A 23,882-nucleotide genomic window follows, 5' to 3' on the forward strand; every position below is an offset into this window, starting at 1 on the left:
GCAACGCAGTCTCAACTTTTCCCATGATAGCCTACAACTGTCTGACATCACCCAATGCACACTGTGCAACTGTATAAACGGTATGCCTGGAACTCGTCCACTGAGAAACGTTCCGCTGTGTCTGGAGTACAAAAAAAAGTATAGTGCGATTAGTTAATTAATCGAAATTAATGCGATAAAGTCCCAGCCCTAAAAAAAAAGTATGCATTGAAATGTCTAAGTCTCGACGACATTGAAAATGAGGGTGACCTCAATTGTCCTTTCGAGAATAAAGAAAGGTTTGAATTGAATTATCAGGTATCTAAGATAATAATGAATCTGAGAAGCTTGTCGTTCAGGCATATTTTTAAGACCATCTCGTCATCACTAGTTTAAAGTAATTTGATCATTTTGCTCCTTAACCTTTTAAGCCCAATCGGCCCGGTACGAGATTTATTTCACGTCGTAATTAGATCAATAGTCCGTATTAAGTAATGTTGCGTTTCTTTTTGCAAATGTAGCCAAGAGTAAAGACCCTACCCCTATCAAAAGAGCAGTAAGTGTATATTTTCAGCACTACGTTTGTTTACCAATGATTGTAAGTAGGGAAGTCCGATATTATCGGCCTACCGATATTATCGGCCGATATTGGCATTGAAATGTGATATCGGAAATCATCGGTATCGGTTTAAAAAAAAATATATATATATATATATTTTTTTTTACATTTATTTAACCTTTATTTACCCAGGCAAGCAAGTAAGAACAAATTCTGATTTTAGTTATTGTCAAAAGTATGCATAATGATGTGTTAATTCCACGACAAGAGATATGTAATGTTAATTACCTGAAATTATTCAGTTTTTGGGGGGGGGGGAACCCTGCATACATCGGTATCGGTTGATATCGGTATCGGAAATTAAGAGTTGGACAATATCGGTATCAGTAAAAAAGCCAATATCGAACATCCCTAATTGTAAGTGTTATTAGTGAAATATGAGCTTATAAAAATGTCTGCGCATTGCACCGGACGGTTTAGACGTGAGAAGAAGCACTCATGAAATCGTTGTAGTCCTAAGAAAGAGGAGACCCAACACTGAAATTTCATAAAACTACACTACCCAGCTCACACCAGCTGCCGGCAACGCAAGTCCAACCATATTTTACGTCGTTTTTCTGACGTGGTTTTCGTGTTTATATCTCACGTGTCGAACAAACCTCAACGATATTGCCAGAAAATACAACGTATATCGTTTCTTTACCTTTCTGCAAACGTCTAGAAAAAACGCGTCGCAATCCGGTGAAAATGGCAGAGCTATGGACATTATACAACTATACTTACAGTAGATTTCATTCACGGTCTTTGCTGCCCTGTAACGGGCGCCTGGTGATACTATATCCAGATTTAACTCTGCCATTGGAAAGAGGAGATTTGGCCCGATCCATAGATGTACAGTATGTATGACCTGGCCATAATAAGGTAATTTATAGGTCTGATATTCTATATTCATATTTCAAATAGCATGTGTCCGGATGGCAAAATTCAGTACTGTATACAAAACCCCCTGTAAATCATCTGCCCCTTATTCTTTTTTTTTATCCACTTTTTCTCCTTATTTTCAATTTTTCTCCCATCCCAATTTCGTGTTTCTAATTCTCCCCTCCCCTGTCTTGAACGTTGCTCGACTATGCCCCCCACTGGTCGGTTGTAGAGAGGATAGAACCGTAGAAGCCTTGCATCACGTGTCCCCTCCGCGTGTATGCTTTACCCAACGCAGTTGTGCGATTTGCAAATCTGATTGGCCACTGACGTTTCTGGTCATGTGACATGTGCGCCCAATAGCGTGACGAGCTGTGTCTTTGCCCATTTCCGCGTCGAACAGCCTGCAAAGCACCTGGCGTTCTATCGCCATGCTCTAAGACAAACTCTAACCTTAACCAACTTCGAAAGAGTGCCTAAGCTTAACCGGCGAAAGAACTTGCCGTCACGCTCTAAGACAAACTCTAACCTTAACCAACTTCGAAAGAGTGCCTAAGCTTAACCGGCGAAAGAACTTGCCGTCACGCTCTAAGACAAACTCTAACCTTAACCAACTTCGAAAGAGTGCCTAAGCTTAACCGTCGAAAGAACTTGCAGTCACACGATTGGTGCACATGTCACATGACCAGAAACGTCAGTGGCCAATCAGATTTGCAAATCGCACAACTGCGTTGGGTAAAGCATTCACGCGTCCCCTCCGGTACACGAGGAGGCAGCCTGTCACATCTTTTCACCTGCCAGCGCAGACTCTCAGTGGCGAGGTGTAACGCATGGGAGGCTCACACTACCCCCGCTACTTCCCGTCTCTGCTGTGCAGGCGTCCCCCAACCGACCTGTAGGAGTCGCTGTCCACAACGTCCAAATCCCCACCCATCGACTTCCACCCTCTAACTCTGCCAATGAGTTAGTATGACGGCTGGCCCAAGCCGGAGGCAACGCCGACACCCGGATTCGAGACCGGAGTCTCTTGCATTGGTGACGAGCACAATCTCCGCTGCGCCACCCAGCCGCCATCTGCCCTTTATTCATTTGCTTAGATTTTTTGTACACTTCAGGGCTGTACGCTAAGCTTTTTCACTAGGGGCACACTTGCCCCTAAATGAGAAATTTAGGGGCAAAAAATATTTTTTAGGGGCAAATTTTTAAATAACAATTTTACCATTATTAAAAAAATATGTTCCTGCCTCATTACTGTGGTCCTTTTATTTAACATTTAAGTGCGTTTGTTTTCAGGTTTGTATCTTTTATAATGAACCAACCGAGAAAGTGTGTAAATCACTAATAGAACAAAAACAACAAACTGTGTGTGTGTGTGTGCGCGCTTGTGTAGTGCTCCTTGAATGAGATCACCACAACACACACACCATTGCATTAATCAGGAGGACAAGAAACTCTGCATACATTTGTTTCACAATGAAAAGTGCTTTAGAAATCAAATGAATTATTATTGTAAATAACCCCATGAAAGGTTTATTATTTGTATGGGTAATTACCTGCTTCATATTTGTGATGTTACTGGTTTCAGTGTGTGCCTAAAGTGATCAATGTGTTGGGCCGTTTATAGAGATCTATGCCAATTAATGTTTATGTATATCCGGGACTTTTTTTAGTAAGAATTGAGAGGTATTTGTATATGTGACCTTTATTTTGAAAACCGTGTTGCGACGCAACCTTATTTACATTTGCGCTTTTGACAGTGAAATGTTCAGTCCAACTTAGCTCGAAGGAAAGACTAATCAAAAAGGTTTAATTGACCCGTATGAGGCTCTTACGGTAGGACTTTGATTGTTTATAGAAGTGGAATGTAATACTATGCTAAACGAGAAATAAACAGTGATTTTACCAGCAGTAAAGTTGCAAGCCACTTTCATTTCATATACGGGGACACCGTGACAATTATTAGTATTATCTTATTTGCATATTGTCTCATTATTAGATGGATAGATAGGTTGATATTTTATAAATTTAAGTAGACAGTATTTCACGTCCTAATAGTGGGCTACTACTACTCACCAAATCGATGGCTGAACCTGAACGTTAGAAGTGTCCGTGTCCGACTCCCCTTCAATCAATCATAACATCATCACGTCAATCATCATCATCTTATCATCTCTCCACATCGGACGTGGTTGTCATAAGATGGACTGATATCCACTCCGTTGTTCTTGCAGAGCAAAATTTGCGTCTTAAATGTATTGAAATGAGGTGCTTCTTTGGCGATGCAATAGTCCATATTGAAAGGAAGAGGCCACATTCAGTTTCGTTTTGCTAGGAATTATGGGATTTGGTGTTGGATGTATAGACTACGCAGATAGGGACATGGTCTTTAATCGCACGATAGACTACAAGTACCAAGTATATAGCGTGACCCAGATTCATTCCACACGCAAATCTTTTTTTTTCACTCAGGCTATCGGTGATCGCAGTAAGTTCATTCATTGCCGACAAGATTCTTTCATAGCACCACGACATACACTGTGCACTGTACAGCCTTGGTTGTAGGCTAATGTTTTTTAAAAAATGTATCCAATTTGTATGGATTAATTTAGGAGTGAAATGCGAATGAAGGGTTGAAATCACAACTCGCAACGTTGCTCCCAAATAATATTTCCAACTCGCAACGGCCAAATTAAGGGGCAATTTGCGACGAGATCATCGCAGTGTACAGGCCTGCACTTGATCTCAAGAAGGTGCTGAAGGTGGTGCTCATTTTTCACGTCTGGTCAATATTAGCATGGTGTTATTCACCGTCAAAGATGGGAAAAAACAGACAATATTTCGGACACTGGGAATACATTCCCTGAGGTCCATAGATACCAAGAACATGCATATGGCCCTTGTAGAAGTGGAGCAATCTTCCATTTACTTGGGAATGTACTTTTAGGCTAATATTCTGAAAATAAGGCTATTGGCTAGGGCTTAACCCATTCTCTGCCACGCTTATATCCATCGCTGTTTGATCTCTGCCAGCACTGTAAGTCTATGGAGATGTTCACCTTCTTTGCAGGGCTATAACTTTTTAAATTGTATTGCTAAATTGACATTACTATGGCCCATTCAACATCGATTATCTATCGTTCAGGATGTAGGAACGTTTTACTTTTTCATTCACACATTCATACAAAAATACCGTCTAGAGTATAAATATGTTATCGTTTTCTGCAGTATTTCCCAGAACGTGAGATATAGGCACAAATGCATATATTAGATAATCAAATGCAGTTTGATACCGATCGACGCTATATTAAACATTTCAACTGTACATGGTCCTAAACGTTATGACTGATCATGCGCGGGTGAACAGAGGGGGGGGAGGGGGGTCGTTTATAATTCCGTGATAGTCGTTAGATGCTTTATGTAGTATGGGTGATATATTGAGCAGTCAGTTCTGGTTCAATTGATGACAGGCATAAATACTGTGCTTTACGCAATCAGGTGACAAAACTAAACAAGGTAAAAAAAAGGGACTATTTTAAACAAAGGTTATATGATGCGAGAAATGATAGCAAACAAAAAATGGGAAGAGCAATTGGTATTTCCAGGAAATGTGCTTCTTTTGTTGCCCGTCCCCTTTTATGTCGTGCAAAGTTTAGTTTTATGTCATCTTGACTATTGCTCTGCGATGTGGTCATCTGCTGCCAGTGGTGACCTCAGGAAGCTCCAGGTGGTCCAGAACAGGGCAGCACGGTTGGTACTGGGCTGCTCACTAAGGTCTAATGTGAGCCGTATGCATGCCCGCCTCTCTTGGCTTAACGTTGAAAATAGATTGTCTTTTAATATACTTGTGCTGTTCAAGTTGGTCATGAGCAGTAAAACTCCTGTTTTTATACATAATCAGGTTGTTTTTAGTAATACTGTGCACGAGCATTACACTAGAGGTTCCAGTAGTGGGCAGCTTGAATTGCCAGGTCCTAGAACCAGCGCTTTGGGAGATCTTTTATTTTTAGAGCATTAACTCTTTGGAATGGCCTGCCTCGGAACCTCTGCTGCATTTACAGTAGATTCACTTTTAAAAATAATCTTAAATAGTTTTTAAATTATTTTTAACACTGTAAAGTAATTTTTTGTTTTTGTTTTACACTAATGTAATTTTAGCTATCTTAATTGTTACAGTAGTTTCATTATGCATTGCGTGTACTGACTTTTAATCATTTTGTTTTTGCAATATAGTGATTGTTTTTGTATGTTTTTTTGTGTGTGGACCCCAGGAAGACTAGCTGGTTGCTATCGCACCAGCTAATGGGGATCCTAATAAAATAAAATAAAATCAAAGAGCAGTTTGTATCGATAATGATAAACACTCACGCTGAAACTCACGGCATCCTCCTCTTAGCGTTGTGCGATGATACTGGAGCAAACAGATCCCAGTTATGTGATGGGGATCGAGGCGATCTATTTCCGGTTTGTATAATACGTATACACGCCCAAATCATGTTGTTTACGGGTCAATGACGTGACGCCTAGTTTTTCTGTCCCACTGAATTTCTTACCTTAAAAAAAACATTAAAATTCATAAAAAGATTACATGTATCTCTAATACCTTCCCCATATACAGACCCACTCTAACTCCTCCAAACATTTGAGTTATTGGTAATTTTTCTGCTATCTGAAGTGTCAAATGTCCATGTGGGGCGACCGTCCAGCATTGACTTCTATTTGGACAACCGGCTTAAAATCACTTTAAATCTATTTAAATATTTCCCTTGCCCTATTTGGCATAATTTCAAACATGTTTTGCATTCATTGACAAAATTATGAAGCATTTGCACATATACTTCCATCATAATATACAAACGAATGTTGTCCGCATATGTTAATTTTATGAAATATCATCTGGGGCGACCATCAAGAAAACACAATTGTGGGACTTTTATTTTGAAACCACCTCAAGGACAGGATGTTGCATCAGCCAGTCACATGTGAGGGACCCAGAGAAACAACTAGCAGGTTAGTAAGTCTCTTTCATATTGGCAAATAAATCTCTTTTTAACTGCTGTAATGTAGTTGCCACTTTTGGATGTCTTGTGGGACGACCGCCCCAAAACTGTGAATAATACGTTTGATCTGAAAATCTATATTTTGATGATGAATTTGATAGTGACATGTGGTAAGAGCTAGCTAGTTTGGTTTCTGTAGCTAATGGTTAGCCTGTAATATTTGACTGACCTTAAAAACATCATCTGGGCGACCGAGTATCATGTGGGGCGACCACTGCAGAGTGTTTTAGATGATAGATATATGTCCTGTATTTGTGGTTTCTGTATATTTATATTTTATTCATGATTTATATACATAAAGTTCTTTGTTTTAGCATAACTCTTTGTATACTTTGACATATATTTTTCAACATTTCTGTAATTTTTCATTCCTATTTAGGAATTAATGTTTATTTTTTAGTATTGTACAATCTTACGAGATTCTTTTTTAAACGGTATAGCATGACATTCCATTTAGGTAATTGTACATGTATTAGTCATGTTTAACTAGTTTAACCTATTTTCTAGATGGCACAAACAAGCAAACAGAAGACTGCTCACTACAGACAGCGGGTCAATGCAGACCCTACAGCAAGAGCCGACTATCTTGCCAGGAAAAGAGAAGGTAAAAAAAACTATAGGTAGGTAACATGCAGTATATTTTTCTCTGGTGTATTTCAAACTGTCATGTTAGTAGGATTAGGAATGACCTTTTCTGTAATATCTTGAACTTAAGTTTGTATGTAATTTAGCCCACCAGAATCAGTATCACAGTATACACCATTGTTTCAGCTACCAGAGAAGAAAACAACAGGGCAAGATTCCATATGTGAAGTCAGATGAGCTATTGGAGAGGGAGAAGGTTGCATCCAGAGGTTACAGGGAGAAGGAAAAAGATGGAAAAGGCAATGCTGGACCTGACACCACCATCCATGGAGAACACTCCACCAGTTCTGGCTGGTGTAGAAGTAGAGAAGAGCAGCAGGGCAAGCTGTGGTGGATCCCCTACCTCTAAATGAGGATTTGAATCACTAACATTTACTTTGATTCTACAGTAGGTTTAACATCCCTTGAAACCATAAGTTATATATCCAGCTCATGATCAACAGTGACATATTTCAACAATAAATGTTCAGTGGATTGCACTGTGCAACATCTCCATTATAATCTGATCAAAGTTTGTTTCGTGTTTGATATATCTTTGGGGAATGTTGACTGTAGGAGCCAAAGCTATATTGTATTGTATGAATGTTTATGTTTATTTTTATAACCTTACATTGACACGGCATTAGGAATATTGATTGGATTTAGATAAAGTCATTGAACCATCTTATTTTGTCATAATAGAACATTCTAGAACATTTGTGATGTCACAGTATGATGTCATGACTGAACGTTCTATAACATTTGTGATGTCACAGTATGATGTCATGATCAAACGTTCTGGAACATTTGTGATGTCACAGTATGATGTCATGACCGCACGTTCTAGAACATTTCTGATGTCACAGTATGATGTCATGATCGAACGTTCTGGAACATTCGTGATGTCACCGTATGATGTCATAACCGAACATTAATCATTTAACTAAATGTAAAAAATATCAGTGTTTTGTTTTTTGGTGTGCTTCTTATTCTAGGTGTTCAGGTTGCCTGATTTGTTAAAACATGCACATGTACCTCAATTTGAAATGCCTGCAGTTTACCATGAGATAATATAAAAGGAACTAGGGATGGCACCAATCCGATACTCAGTATCGGTATTGGTCCGATACTGGCCAAATTCACAGGATTGGATATCGATCCGATACAGGCCGTAAAGCATGCCATCACGTGAACAGTAGTAGCGTGACAACAACGTTAGCAGTCATGAAATCGCTGTAGTCTTATTAACGTATTAACTAAATAATTTGAACAAAATAAAAAGCAGCAGCACTATTGCATAACTGAGTCATGTGTGGTATGTATTTCTTCCTTTAGGGGAGTTTTTGATGTTTTATAGATGGCTATGTTAAACACAGGTTTTTGTTTTTTAAGGGAGTATCGGATGGGTATCGGTATTGGCAGATACTCAAGGCTGTGATATCAGTATCGGACATGAATAAGTGGTATCGTGCCATCCCTAAAAGGAACTGATACAACTGTGTTGTAGTTGTTTAGCGTTGATTTCATCCATGCAACTATGTTGGTGGTTATTGTTTATTGACTCTATAGAACTGTATTGTGGTTTAATTTTTATTCCATACATACAACTCTGTTTACCTTTTATTATTGACTTAAATTGTTAATCCCTGTCCAATGTGACTACCATCACAAAAGTGATGCTACTTAACCCACCTTCTCGGTCTCATACATTGACAAAACCAATGATGATATGAGGACATGAAAATGGACATTTGTGAAATTTTCAAGTTCCTGAAGCATGTAATGTGTATTGCACTTAAACTTTTTGAATGTTTAATGTTTTTAACATTTGTGATATTTGAATGTTCCTGACGAAGCTTGTAACCTACCGTGCCAAATGATTGACGGAGCTAGAGCCCCGGGAGTCGGTGTTGTATTTGTACAACACTGTGTACTTCGGCGCACACCTCACATATCTGCATGTAACTCGAGAACCGCTGAACGGATTGTGTCACCTGAAATGGCTATCGACAGGCAACAAATAGGGCTTTAATTCGATATATATATTGTATTAAAATATATGCACACCCGAGCCGGTAGAGGTTGACAAAGTACAGGTGGGAAAATCTTCCTCAAGAGGGCCCACATGTGGGCCCTCGCATGTTAACATGTTTTACTTTTGTGATATTTGAATGAATTGAAGAATATTTTTGTTGACCACTTGAAAAGATTGTAATAAAAACATTGTTCAGTTTTCTTTTGTCTGAACTGCATTGTGTAACATTTTAAATAGACTTTTAACTACTCTCATCATTTGGGGCGACCATTTGTTATGCGGGGTAACCAATGATTGTCAATAACTGTACTAAATTCAAAATAGAATATCCATCAGTTTTGGCTCAAATATTAATCACTGGTATACTATGCTTAAGTGGATACTATCTGTACACATTTTAAATCAGTTTTATGGGTTTTAGAGCATATATGGGTATTGTAACTGCATTACGAGGGAGACACTGCCATTATAGAATAAACTTGTGAAATCATAGTTTACAAAAAATTAAAGGGCACACAAGCCTGTCTTTCTTAAGATGTATATTTAATTACTGATACCTGTTAAAATATTAGTAATGTTGAGGAAATATATAAATTTTGAGATAAATTATGGTCGCCCCAAATGACTTTTATTAATGCCATGTCCTATTAATTCAATTTTAAAAACACTAAAATCTCTTAATTTGGGGTTTTTGCATAAATGCATGTATACACTACATTCCAAATGTTTGAAAAATGGCCAAATATATCCTTATTTTTTGTATTTTAAAATTGGCCTATTGAAAAGTCTTATCCGTCAATGACCCTTATTGAGTTATGGCAACGATCCATATCCACGCCACGATGTGTGTATTGAGTCCCGCGACGATATACGAGTGGCCGGACGGAATAGGGAGACGCACCGGGATCACAAGAGATCCACTTCCGGTTGCAACTCGCCGATCAGCCACCAGGTGGCAGTATTGAAGCGTTGCAGAGTTGTGCTGGCTCAGACAGCATCAGACCAGCCTCCGTGATGGAAATATGAATACCATGGCGAAAATATGAAATATGATCAGAATAACGCCGTACGCCGTTATTGGCAGGGAAAGGGTTAAGAGGTTAACTTAAAGCACATTATGATAGGGGGTGTGACTAAAGTACAGATGGTGGGGATAACCTATACCAACGAAGAAGGACTCTCTGAGGCCTATACCAACGAAGACTCCGAGGCCAAAGATGCAAACCCCAACTCTCTATGATAGGGCTAACCCATACCAACGAAGAAGAACTCTCTGAGGCCAAAGATGCAAACCCCAAATCTCTATGGTGGGGCTAACCTATACCAACGAAGAAGAACTCTCTGAGGCCAAAGATGCAAACCACAACTCTCTATGGTGGGGCTAACCTATACCAACGAAGAAGAACTCTCTGAGGCCAAAGATGCAAACCACAACTCTCTATGGTGGGGCTAACCTATACCAACGAAGAAGAACTCTCTGAGGCCAAAGATGCAAACCACAACTCTCTATGGTGGGGCTAACCTATACCAACGAAGAAGAACTCTCTGAGGCCAAAGATGCAAACCACAACTCTCTATGGTGGGGCTAACCTATACCAACGAAGAAGAACTCTCTGAGGCCAAAGATGCAAACCACAACTCTCTATGGTGGGGCTAACCTATACCAACGAAGAAGAACTCTCTGAGGCCAAAGATGCAAACCACAACTCTCTATGACGGTTCACAAGTTATGGACGGTGGGTGGGTGGGTGGCATGGCCTATATATAGCATCCACCGGTTTACATGTTAGCTCCCTATTTCTTTGCAATCTACACATTTAGATAAATATCTAGTTTGGCCAAAGTCTACATTTAGTTAAATATTTTAAATATAATACTTCACCTACAACCATAAACACTACACCTACAACAACAACCATAAACTGTTCTGACCATCTCTGACTATGAATGAGCATGTCTGTCCCGTCCGTCCCACTACTCAAAGTGGTGCCAGGGAAGCAACCTCACTCTCAACGCTGACGAGACCCAGGAGCTGATCATCGACTACAGGCAGGGAGGAGTGGAGCATGACCCCATCATGCTACCCCGCAAAGAGACGGGACAGTAATATATATATATTTGTGGAAAAGGCTCCCTCTTGTCTAGTAATATTACACTCTTGTACTGTATACTAAACATGTAAAGGTACCCGTAAAAGTTCAGTACCCAACCCTACAAGGGAGTGCAGTGTCGAGTGTGAACTGAAGTCGATCGGATCGAAGAGGGGTTCTCAAGAACGCTGCAAGCAGCCATACTGTCTGTGGGTCTATCTGTATGTCATGTATGTCATGTTATGATGAATTGAAAATGGGGGACCCTGATGTAAACAAGACGAAAGTCTTTCTCAGGTCTGCATCCCCTTAACAATTGTGTGTATTGAGCCGTACTGGATTGTACCCATTCTGCAATCTGTTAATAAAATTATCAATCAATCAATCAATCAATCCTATAAGAATAAGAATAAAGAATATGTGTAATTAATTACTTACTGTCCACCTCTGGTTATTAATGAATGTGTCCACTTACCCCGCTGGGATTTTAAAGCTGAATTTATAAACATGGGCCCCGTGAGGAAGCACAGTCTCTGCAAGAAGAACAAATTAAGACCCATGACACACACCCGCAACCGAAAATATGAATGTGATTTGTTAGCCGGGCCCACATGCACCAAAACATCAACCATGTGCCCTTATTAAAAGGAACACACCAACATTTTGGGAAATTAGCTTACCGTCTTCTCCGGAGAGAGACAAGAAGATAGATACCCCACCCTATACCACCTACCCACAGCTCTAAAGGAATGTGAATCACTAGCCACTTTCAAAACCACTCTCAAAGAGCACCTACGGGAGACTGCAATTCGAAACTGGCCCCTGTAAATGTCCTAACCCAACCCCCCTCTGTGCCTTCAGTAGAAAGCTATCTGGCTGCACGTTAGCCTAGTTTAGCACAATGAATGGAAGCGGACACGATCGACCGCATAATTCTATTCAACATGTTGAATGGCTTATCACGGACTTGGGCGTGAACGAACTTCCCATTTTTCTCGAAACAACTTGACAAGAGTTATACGATTTGATTATATTAAAATGTGTCATCATCATACAGGATGACGAAAATATGCCTGGCATCCAACCAGAGTGCAAATGTACAGTAAAGTGCAATAGTAATACACAATGTACAGGTGGTTAAATGAGTAGGCCTACTATTGAGTAATAGTGCTAATCAGGTGTGTGCACTACATAATTGTTATAGTATTATGTTCTCTAACTCTGGTATGTCATAAATGTATAGATGTAGCAGTACTGTCTATCTGTATGTCATGTCAATTATGCCCACATCAATGTGGAACGCCCTACCCAAAGCTGTAAATGAATGTGAATCACAACCCACTTTCAAAACCGCTCTCAAAGAGCACCTACGGGAGACTGCAATTCGAAACTGGCCCCTGTAAATGTCCTAACCCAACCCACCCCCCTCCAATGTACAGTAAATGACCAAGTATGGTTGTCAATATTCCAATGTACAGTTTTGCTTGTACAGTTGCACAGTGTCCCCCACCCACCCCTCCTACCTAGCCCCTTTCGTGACTTTCGGTTTGCAAGCCTGGGGCTTTTGCAAACCGAAAGTCACGAAAGGGGCTACCTCCTACCCAACCCCTGCAATCTGTTAATACAATTTTTAATCAATCAATCAAAACACGGGGCCTATACCTTTGCTGTTTTCTGGAATCAGAAACTCCTTCAGTTTGAAAAACCTCCTGTGCGCGTTGTAAGAATAGTTTTTATCGTTTCGTCGCACCGTCCAGTGGACATTCGCGTCTCCTTTCGCTTTGACGAAAATACTTTCGACTTTCGTCGGTTTATCCAACTCCAGGGTGACTCTGCCGGTGACCGTGTCCCCCTCGGAGAACGTGCCGCCCTCGTTGATGGCATCGTAACTTAGTGATAGGTCTTTCATCGTCGGATGTTATATACAAATACAAAAAAATAAAAAACAACAAAGCGAAGCTTAATCGATAACTTGAAATTACAACACTACTGGTGGTGATAAATAAGGCATTTTTCTATTCCTCGGCGTTTTGCTGTGTCGACACGCCCCAGCAGGGTTGATGGCAGTTACAAAACAGCTCCACACACTCCTATGCAGAGCTGCCTCTGCTGTCTGGTGACGTCACCGCATGCCCCCCCCCCCCCCATCGGGTGGGGCTTCGAGAAAATAACGCGAGAGTACAGTGGTGGAAGAAGTATTGATTGATTGATTGAACATTTTAATGGGTACAATACAGTACGGCTCGATCAATACACACAATTGTTAAGGGAATGCAGACCAGAGAAAGACTTTCATCTTGTTTACATCAGGGTCCCCCATTTTCAATTCATGATTGATTGAATTGATTGAATTGATTGATTGATTGATTGATTGAAAACTTTATTAACAGATTGCAGAATGGGTACAATACAGTACAGCTCAATACAGTACTGCTACATCTATACATTTATGACATACCAGATTTGCAAATACAGTACTGTTTGTGATACAGAAGGAGTCAAGAAAAGGGAGTATATACATTTGACGTAGAAACTGTACATTGGAGGAGGTTGGGTGGGGGCCCGGGGGGTTGGGTACATTGGGATATTGACAACCATACTGGGTAATTTACATTGGAGGTGGTTGGGGGGGGGGGCACACTGTATAAACAAGTAAAACTGTACATTGAGGGGGGGGGGGGGGAGGAGACACTGTACAAACAAACAAAATTGTACATTGGACTATTGACAAAACCATACTAGGTAAATGACTGTACATTGGAGGGGGTTGGGTTAGGATATTTACAGGGGCCAGTGTTGAATTGCAGTCTCCCGTAGGTGTCCCTTGAGAGAGGTTTCATCATAACATAATATGACATATGACATACAGATAGACAGTACTGCTACATCTATACATTTATGACATACCAGATTTACAAATACAGTACTGTTTTTGATACAAGAAGAGTCTAAAAAAAGAGAGTATATACATTTGATGAAGAAACTGTACATTGGACGAGGTTGGTAGGTGGGGTGGAGGGGGGGGGGGGGTAGGGTATGTGGGGTGGGGGGGAAGTACACAGTTCCTTCAAGTAAAAGTACTTCTTCTTAAACATTACTGGTGTTTTCTTTTCATAGTGTGGACATTTGGGTTGTATGAAAATGAGCTAATGAGTTGCATAAGATAAGAGTGCGAAGGGGGTAGTGTGGTGGATTTTTGACGTCTCCAGGGATGGTTAAATGAAATACAGAGACAAGAGATTGGCCTTAAATCAGAGTGCAAACCACCAGGTTCTCCACGGACATCCAGCAGCCTAAAACAGTGTCACACTGCGAATTAGGCATTCTGAAATAATCAAACAGGAGCAGAAAGAGACAGCCGGATTACTCACGTTAAATGAATACAATACAGGTTTATTGGAAAAGAAAATAATACAGTACGCCCATACGGACGGACTTTCAGTCTGTCAGAGTGCATATTCACAGGTCTGTCAGAGTGAAAGTGAAGACAAAGCAATATTGTAATGGCTTAACACAGTGAGATAGAGACGCCTCTGTCTCTGATTGGGTTGGCTTTATATGGTCATTTGGGGAGTCGGATGGGATGGGCCCTTGCGGAGGGCTCGCTGCGGCCTTGGATGCAAGCGTTATCTGGCCTGCTCTGAATATAATGAATGGATAGTGTTTTAACAGTTTTTGAGAGAAGGATAACATGACTTCACGATCAACCCTGTTGTGGGGATTAAGAATGTGAAATTACCCTTCACATTTAAACAGAAATCCTGACCTCACAAATAGAGGAGGGGGGGGAGGAGGAGGAGGAGGAGGAGGAGGAGGGAAGGTGGAGGAGGAGGGGATGTGAAATTACCCTTCACAGTAGGAACACATAAGTAGGAACACATTAAGTTTACACTTCATCCTACTCCTTTTCGAACATTACTGTTTTGCTTGTGTTTTTTAATCCGTTTATTACATGTTTTTAATTTATGTTTCCGAAATAAATAAACTCATTCATTCATCCTTCAAGTAAAAGTAGAAGTTCAAGTTCAAGTTTTGTTTTATTTGTCACATATAAGGTACATGTACATTACAGTGAAATGCTTGGTTCTGTATGAGCCTCCTGAGTTAAAGTTAAAAGAATAAAGACCAAACACTATACAAAATATAATACTAATATTATACAATTATATTGTATATTATTATACTAATATAATATACAAAACTAAAGTACAAAATGCAAACAAAATGCAAGAATTAGTTAAGATGTAGTGCAAATCCTTTAGTAATAAATAGATCAAATAGATCACATATGGTGTAATGTTAAAAATAGTTTTAAAGTGTCTAAAGTGAATGTTAAAGGTGAATGTTAGTGTGTGCATGTGGTGTGTGTGCAATGAATGTAGAATAGATGGGTCACTGAGCATCCTGATAACACTGTAACACGCAACACTTTGATGAGCATTGTTACTCAGCTGATAGAGTTGTACCCTTCTTGCGGTCTTGTCGTACAGAACTTGTAAGTCGCTTTGGATAAAAGCGTCAGCTAAATGACTAAATGTAAATGTAAATGTAATGTGATGGCCTGGGGACAGAAGCTACTGTTGAGTCTCTCTGTACGGGCCATGAGACTCCGGTATCGCTTGCCTGACCGCAGCAGTGCAAAGAGGCAGTTGTTTGGGTGACTAGAGTCTTTGACTATTCTCTTAGCCTTTGCCCTGCAACGCCTGGTGTAAATGTAAATGGTGAAGAGTGGGAAGCCCACCTCCGATGGTGCGTTTGGCTGATCGAGCCACTCTCTGCAGTCTGCTGCGGTCGTGTGCGGTGCTATTCCCAAACCAGGATGTGATGTTACCAGGCAGGATGCTCGGATAAAAATGTAGTCTGGTAAAAGTAAGTCATCCATTCAAAATGTACAAGGTGCTCTAAGTGGCATTTCTTAGTTAAGCGAAGTCTTAAATAGCTCTACATTCTGACAACCATCACTGATACAGAGTGTTTGGTCAGTAACATGGGTCCCTCGGCTCTGCAGTAAACAGACGTTTCTTTTTCCTGGTATCCCATTCAACTTTATACAATCAGGAGAGGGATCCCTAGATATATTTTTTTATTATTATTATTTTTTTAACTTATTTCAAGAAATCTTGCCAAGCCAAATTTGCGTACTGCACTGGTAGATTATTGTACATGTTTCAAGGACACATTTGCTTAAAACTAGTTTTTATTGTGGGCGGTCAGGTGGCGTAGCGGAGATTGCGTTAGTCACCAACCCCGCTCACAGCTCCGGCGTTGTCACCAGCTTGGCTGGCCGTTCACACTAATACAATTGGCAGTATTAGAGGGTGGGAAAAGCTGGCGGGGTGGGTCCGGGTCGCTGTAAACAGCGACTCCTACAGTTCGGTCTGGGCGCCTGCTCAGCGCGGATAGGATCTAAGGGCGGTAGTGTGATCCTTCCACACGTTACACCCTCTCAGTGAGAGTCCGCACTGCCAGGTGAAAAGAAGCGGTTGACTGGCTAGACGTGTGTCGGAGGAAGCACGTGGTAGCCTCCACTCTCCAAGACCGACTGTGGGGGGTAAGTGCGCAGCGACTAGGAAGGGGATTGGGAATTGGCATACGACTAACATTGGGATGGGAGAAAATCTGAGGAAAAAGGAGATGGAAAAAGATTTAAAAAAAAAAACGAAAAAAAAAAACTAGTTTTTATTTCTTATTTTATTCAGACACATTTTGCAGTGTGTAGAGTTATCTCTCCTGATTGGAGAGATATGCATTTCCTGTTTACTGCAGAGCGGAAAGACTGAGAGACCCATGTTACTGACCACACACTCTATATCAGTGATGGCTGTCGGAGTGTAGAGCTATTATTTTCACACGTAGACCACTCATTTTAACAAACAAAAGAATACCACGTACAGCATCTTTAACCCTCCTGTCATGGTCTCGTCAAACCTGACTGATTTACAACGTTCATCTAGTTCAGTGGTTCTCAAAGCCGTCAGGCCCCCTTTGGCAGACCACTTTTCTTTAAGGTGCATTTTGAACAGAGGAAGCTGGTGCATCAAAACAAAAGGCAGACGTACCAAGTTCAGACTGAACTCGTGGGACCTTTAACTGTAAGCGGATCTATTTAATTGGCTCTCTGAGAGAAGACCAACCCACCCTATCATACAGGATGCAGTGCCGTAACTATCACCAGTTATGAATCCGAGAGCAGATTGATACACGGTGTCTAGGGGTAAAAGAGTGGACAAGGCAGAATTTCCATAAATGACACCATAATCCAAAACCGACATAAAGACTGCTTCAACAATCCTCTTTCTGCAAATCACAGGGAAGCTTGATTTGTTACTGTAAAAGAACCCAACGTAGATATGTTCTTAAACATGTTACCCCACTTCTTAGAGAGCTGCACAAATCCGCTTCAAGGTCCTTCCAGGCCACCACTGGGAGTTACAAATAGCCAGGTTACAAATACCTCCAGTCTGTAAGACTAAATTGAGAGCCGTTTGTAACAATGATGTGCATAAGAACATAGTGTGTAGGAACCAATGGTGTGCAGAAGAACATAGTGTGTAGGAACCAATGATGTGCATAAGATACAAGTTCATTAATAAGAATGAGAACATTTCATAAATGATGTCCATTGTTCATAAAACAATACAACATCTGAAACACCAAATGGCACTTGAGATTATAAAAAGCAATAAAACAATAAAGTGTTATAAGGCTCGCGTTGCATAGTTCACAGCTGGCAAATAAAGCCAAAGCTAGAATACAGAAGCCACAGGTTTGTCCATTTTTCATTCCAGTGTAATATACTGTATCCTACATGTCTCTCAACAAGAGGTCTAGACCTCGGACACAGGACAGAGGTTAAACCTTGGATATCAGTTTGTCAGTTGGGCACGACCAACGGGCATTTGGACAGAGCCAGCACGTCATCTGGCCTGGCACGCGGCTCACTTCAGATGAAGTCTATTTTTACATCCACAGTTCTTTCTTTCACCTATATGTTGATGACCGTGTATACCTTTCTAACATGGTAACAACATGTACCTCTAACATGGTAACAACATGTATCGTATACTAGTTTCTAACATGGTAACAACATGTATCGTATACTAGTTTCTAACATGGTAACGACATGTATCGCATACTCGTTTCTAACATGGTAACAACATGTATCGTATTACGATAGCACCACTGAGTCTTAATGATGAAAGGCCACATTATGTGAACAGACTGAGATGACCGGTTTCCATTCCCGGTAAAGAGAGAGTATAATAAAGGTTTTTTTTATCAACCAGTTATCGTTACATTTCTTTCTTGTCATCATCAGACCCAGTGGGGACAGTCACGTCCGGGACGGAAGGGGAGAAGAGGGACGTGTAGGACGGAGGCGGTTCGTTTGGTTGAGACAGAAAGTCCATCGAATCCATGTACGTCGGGGCGGCCGGGGGCAGGTTGTACGTCGGGGCGGCCGGGGGCGGGTTGTACGTCGGGGCGGTCGGGGGCGGGTGAAACACTGGAGCGGACGGGGGCGGGGGCTGAAACATCAGGGCGGTAGGGGGAGGAGGGTCATTCACTGTAGATGAGGATGAAGATGGAAATCCATATGGAGAGCGCTGCTGCGTCAGTGGGTTGCTATAGCCCCCTCCTCCAGTGGCTGAAGGCTGACCAGGGTACTCGGGTGGCTGACCAGGGTACTCGGGTGGTTGACCAGGGTACGTGGCTGGTTGACCAGGGTACTCCGGTGGTTGAAAAGAGTAAGTGGTCGACAGCGGCGGGTATCCTGGAAAATCACCACTACTACCCGGGCCCGGCGCGGCTGGGTACCCATAAGCAGCTGGAGCAGAGGGTGCAGGATATGGACCCACGGGCACGGCAGTGGGAGGGAAGTCGCTGCTACTCGGCCACCCAGCAGGTGGGTATACGGGCCCCATGGCTCCACCGGGCTGAGGGAAGGGTCTGAAGCCGACGGGAACGATGACGAAAGGAAACGTCACCTCGGGATCGGAAGTAAAGCTGATGTCCAGATACACCTTGGAAACAGAATTGAGATAATTTACTTTTTAAAGATCACTGTAATGTCCAATCGGTTGGTTTGGTCTTAGTTGATCCAAGACATTTCCATGGTGAATGGGTTTCATGAAAATGGCAAGTACCATCTGGATAGATGTTTTATTTATTTATTTCCCGTCGTCTAATGTCTGTACTTAACTTCCTTCATCCTGTACATTTTTACTATGAACAATAGTAAACTCTGCAATACATTTGATATTTTTCTTCCCATTGTCTGGATTAACACTGGTGGTAAGCACATGTCTGATAAGCACATGTCTAAGCACATATCTGATAAGCCAGTGGTTCTCAACCTGTGGTACTCAACTTGGGCCCCCTGCTGGTGGTACTTGGGGAAAAAAATTATAATAAAAGATTTCCACAGTCATGCCACTGAACTTAGAAGCAGGCCAGGCCAGTGTTTCTAGTTGCGGCGGCACAATAGTTAGATAACCTAAGTGGGGAACAACCAGGAGATCACTGTGACAGAGAGTAATGCAGTCTAAACAGTGATAAATATTTTATTAAACTTCAGCCCCAGATTTCTATTTTTTTTTAATGTCAGATAAAAAATGAAATACTCCCACTTTTCTGAAAAGAGTTGTTGTTAAATCTGACATTACAAAACACAAAAAATCCATCAAAATCAGTGTTGTTGCTAATCATTGACACATGCTAGCCTGTAATAATCCCCCCCAGAAGAAGAAATATTTCTTCTATTAGCGATATCCATTCATTTTCATCCATCCAACCTGATGTTATCGTTGGGAATGGGTCTGAGCTCGCAAAAGGGAAAATACCGCCGCCTATCGTCTCCCGGATGGTATTGCACATCATTGGATTGGATTGGCTGGGAATGTGCATCAAGAAAAAAAGTCCGTCCAGGTTTTGTTTCTCGGGCATGCAGTATCGGTGTACCACGTTGACTGGGGGGACTGGGAGCAGCGTGGATTATGTGTTTTGGACTATAACGTTGGATCAATGGACGCGATAGATATTTTGAATGACGATCAGGAATTGGATTAATCTTATTGCAGAACATCTGATGTGAGGTAAGGACTCTATGTTACCAGTCTTGGGTTAATCAGATGTTTTTTTCATAGCGATCACAACGTGTCTGTGTGTGTGTGTGCGTGCCATTGGCGCTGAGCAAGGCACGGATAAGCGATTTTTCAGCCCGCTTTTGTATCGTGCATAAGGACACATATACTATCGATAATCTAGCGTTTATTTGAAAACGATTCATAAATCAGCCAAATTCCACTAAAGAGCTAAATCTCCCAAACTATACTCGTATTCAAAACGGTATAAAACGGACATGTACCGATGAAAGAACAATCCGTTTCGTACATGTTGACTGCAAGCAAGTCATTGATAAGCGACGGGTGTATTAGACCTATAGCCATAATTTAAGATATATTTTAAGCACTCGCAAATTTCCCCGTCCTCCCATTGATTAAAGCGCTGGCGTGCTAGCCCTAATTTGGTCATATGGGCGTGGCGGTCAATGAGTTAATTATCTCACTTGCTATGTGAGAATGTTAGTTATTATGTTCTCAATGCCCCTTACATCAGGGGTCTCAAACTCAATTTACCTGGGGGCCGCTGGAGGTAGAGTCTGGGTGAGGCTGGGCCGCATCAAATATTCCACAAAAAAAGGGTTTCAAGCATTAAAAAAAAAGTACAACTGATCCAATCTTCTCAATCCTTAGCAATAACATTTCAGAACATGAACAGTTCTTCAGAACATGAACAGTTCTTCAGAACATGAATGGTTCTTCAGAACATAGGCTTCTCAGTGGTGTCAGTGGACTCATCCACAGCTATGGAAATGCACTGTGCATTTTTTTTTATTCTATTACAAAGCTGTTTAATCAAATCACCAGCCAGTATTTCAGTTATTCTGGTTGCTGTGCGATCTGAGGGGGCTTTGCTTTTGTTTGCCTTCAAACATGGTCTCCATCACTCAGTCATACATTATTTTATACCGTTTCTTGGCATATAGTCACATTGGTTTGGTGCTGGGACTCAGGATGAATGCATATTTTTCAGTCCATTCACCATTGAATTGCAGTCGACTTTTCTTTTACTGACCATCTTTGAAAATGGCTAGAAACTAGGCTAGTAACTACATTTATCTCACGGAGATAAAACTGGGAGCGAGTTTACTGTAGATGCGCTGTCAACTGACTCGGGCTGAAAGAGAGAGACAACTTGCATTCCGTGAATACCCACCCTACTCCCCTACTCTGCATCTGATTCGCAGACTGTGGGTGAGGGGGGGGAACGCTGACAGGATGCTGAATGTGATTGGACCAGACCCGTACACAGACACAGACAGTGGCAGTGCAGCCAGCCGCTTATGCAGAGCACTGCTCGCAGTCAGAGGAGATAGCGAGAGGATGCATTTGCCTTCCACTTTACTTGATAGCACTCCGGAATCACGTTTCAACCAAGTCACTAACATAACGTTGCTGTCATGAGCCTGCGCTATAGTAGCCTACAAGTGATAAAATAAATAAAACTTCCAACTCTCGCGCAACGTCTCGGCAAACAGTAGCGCGCGGGCCGCATTAACACTACACTTTGATGTCAAGTAGGGGGCCGCAAAATATCATCCCTCGGGCCGCAATTGGCCCGCGGGCCGCGAGTTTGAGACCCCTGCCTTACATTGTATGAGAATTGTGTGGAAGAGTTTGCTAGTTCTTCTAGTGCTACCCCTTTGTACATTGTGGCCGTGTCTGACAAAAGTTAACAATAAATAATGTTATTAGGAATACATTTGCCTCCTGCGTGAACTGTGCATAGCTGAATAGACTGTATTTTAACGTTGGTCATATGGTGGTACTTGGAGAGCCAGCTACGTTCTCAGGTGGTACTTGGTGTAAAAAGGTTGAGAACCACTGTGATAAGCACATGTCTGATAAGCACATGTGTGATAAGCACATATCTGATAAGCACATGTCTGGTAAGTACATGTCTGGTAAGCGTCTGGTAAGCACATCTCTGGTATATACATATACATTGTTCTAAATGATTGCATGTGGGAAACACAATTCTATAGTCTTGTAAATTCTTGCACAATTTTGATGTCGCAATTAATTAACTTGCCAAGGAGCAGGGACTGGAAAATAATTCAGCAGCTTAGAGCGGCTGGGTAGCGCAGTGGACTAAGCACTCGCCTACCACCGCAGAGACTCTGGGATCGTATCCAGCTGTCAGCGGTCCCGCCGGCTTGGTCAGTCTTCCCTACTAACACAATTGGCAGTGTTAGCGGGTGGTAAGCCGGTGGGGTATGTGTCCTGGTCGTTGTAAACTGCGACTCCTACTGGTCGGTCGGGGCGCCTGTTCAGCAGGGGAGGGGATCTGGGGGAAATAGAGTGAACCTCCGCACGCGTCACGTTCCCCCAGTGAAACTCATCGCTGTCGGGTGAAAACAAGCAGCTGGCTGACTCCACATGTATCGGAGGAGTGGTAGTTCTACACCCTCCCCAGGCCGACAGTGCGACATGCGCGCAACGTCCAGGAAGGGAATTGGCATAACGACTAAATTGGGATGGGTGAAAAATACAGAAAGCCCAAAAATAAATAGAATAAAACATTTTAAATAAAAAAATAATTATTCAGCAGCTTTTGAGGCCAATGGATGTACTTGATTTACTTCTTTGCAATTATAAACAATTCATATTGCTACGTTATGAAATGGCTCCATGGATTTACATGGAGGAGACAGTGGCTCGGGAGGTAGAGCGGTCGTCTGGTAATCGGAAGGTTCCCGGTTTGATTCCCACTCCTCCCGAGCAGCGTGTCGAAGTATCCTTGAGCAAGACACTTAACCCCTAACTGCTCCCGATGAGCAGGTCGGCACCTTGCATGGTCACCTCCGCCGTCTGTGTGTGAATGTGTGAGTGAACGGGTGAATGTGAGGAACAAAATTGTAAAGCGCTTTGGATAAAAGCTGTTTATATAAATGCACCATTTAGGATTTTATAATAGCCCTTACCTTTAGTTGGTACTCCAGGGAGATGATCTCACAGTTGTGGATGGTCGGGGGCAAGTTGGCAGGAATATCCATGGCACACATGAATGTTCTTTCTGTGTTGGGTACGATCACATCTCCGAACATTTTGCAAATGACGGATTCTTTCTCCTTGGTGTAATCTTTGGCATGGAACACGGCCTTCTGCTTCAAGCTGAACTTGGGCGTCATGTCTTTAGAGGAGGCGTTGTTGACTTTTGCGACAATGGACACTTTCTCGCCTGTAGGAAGCAGAAAATTACATCGATTTCAAACCTTCAGCTGTACGACCTCACGCGCAAGATAGATCTTTTAACAACCGAACACTCTCATTTAATTTGCCGTCAGCATTCTTCAAAAGCCTTACTACGATCAAAGCCTCTTCCTTTCACCCCAAGATATTTGAGACCTTGGCTAAGAACCCCCACAAACACACTTCTTCAATCAATATCTGAAATGTATATCTGAAATTCAAAATTCAGAAGAACTAATGAAGAGTTTCCTATGGAACTAATGAAGAATTTCCTAAAGAACTAACAAAGGGGGCGCCCCAGTGGCA

The 23,882-nt window shown here is 41.7% G+C and overlaps 2 protein-coding genes across 2 annotated transcripts in view; one reads left to right on the forward strand and one right to left on the reverse strand.

Annotated features, from left to right (window-relative positions):
• Positions 1-23,882, forward strand: part of LOC311232594 (tripartite motif-containing protein 14-like) — a gene marked incomplete at both ends in the record, with an annotated part of 407,443 nt that overhangs the window by 19,518 nt on the left and 364,043 nt on the right. The gene's annotated exons all lie outside the window — the stretch shown is intronic.
• Positions 1-23,882, reverse strand: part of LOC311232563 (uncharacterized protein) — a 51,090-nt gene that overhangs the window by 17,567 nt on the left and 9,641 nt on the right. Inside the window, exons 5-8 of the mRNA XM_084319420.1 lie at positions 23,309-23,565; positions 18,562-19,286; positions 12,928-13,184; positions 11,741-11,798 (exon numbers count right to left, since the gene is read on the reverse strand). Coding sequence (XP_084175546.1) covers positions 11,741-11,798; positions 12,928-13,184; positions 18,562-19,286; positions 23,309-23,565 — 1,297 coding nt within the window. The remainder of the gene's footprint in view (positions 1-11,740; positions 11,799-12,927; positions 13,185-18,561; positions 19,287-23,308; positions 23,566-23,882) is intronic.

Source organism: Notolepis coatsorum (assembly GCF_963971535.1).
Source record: "Notolepis coatsorum genome assembly, chromosome: 7".
Lineage (NCBI taxonomy): Eukaryota > Metazoa > Chordata > Actinopteri > Aulopiformes > Paralepididae > Notolepis > Notolepis coatsorum.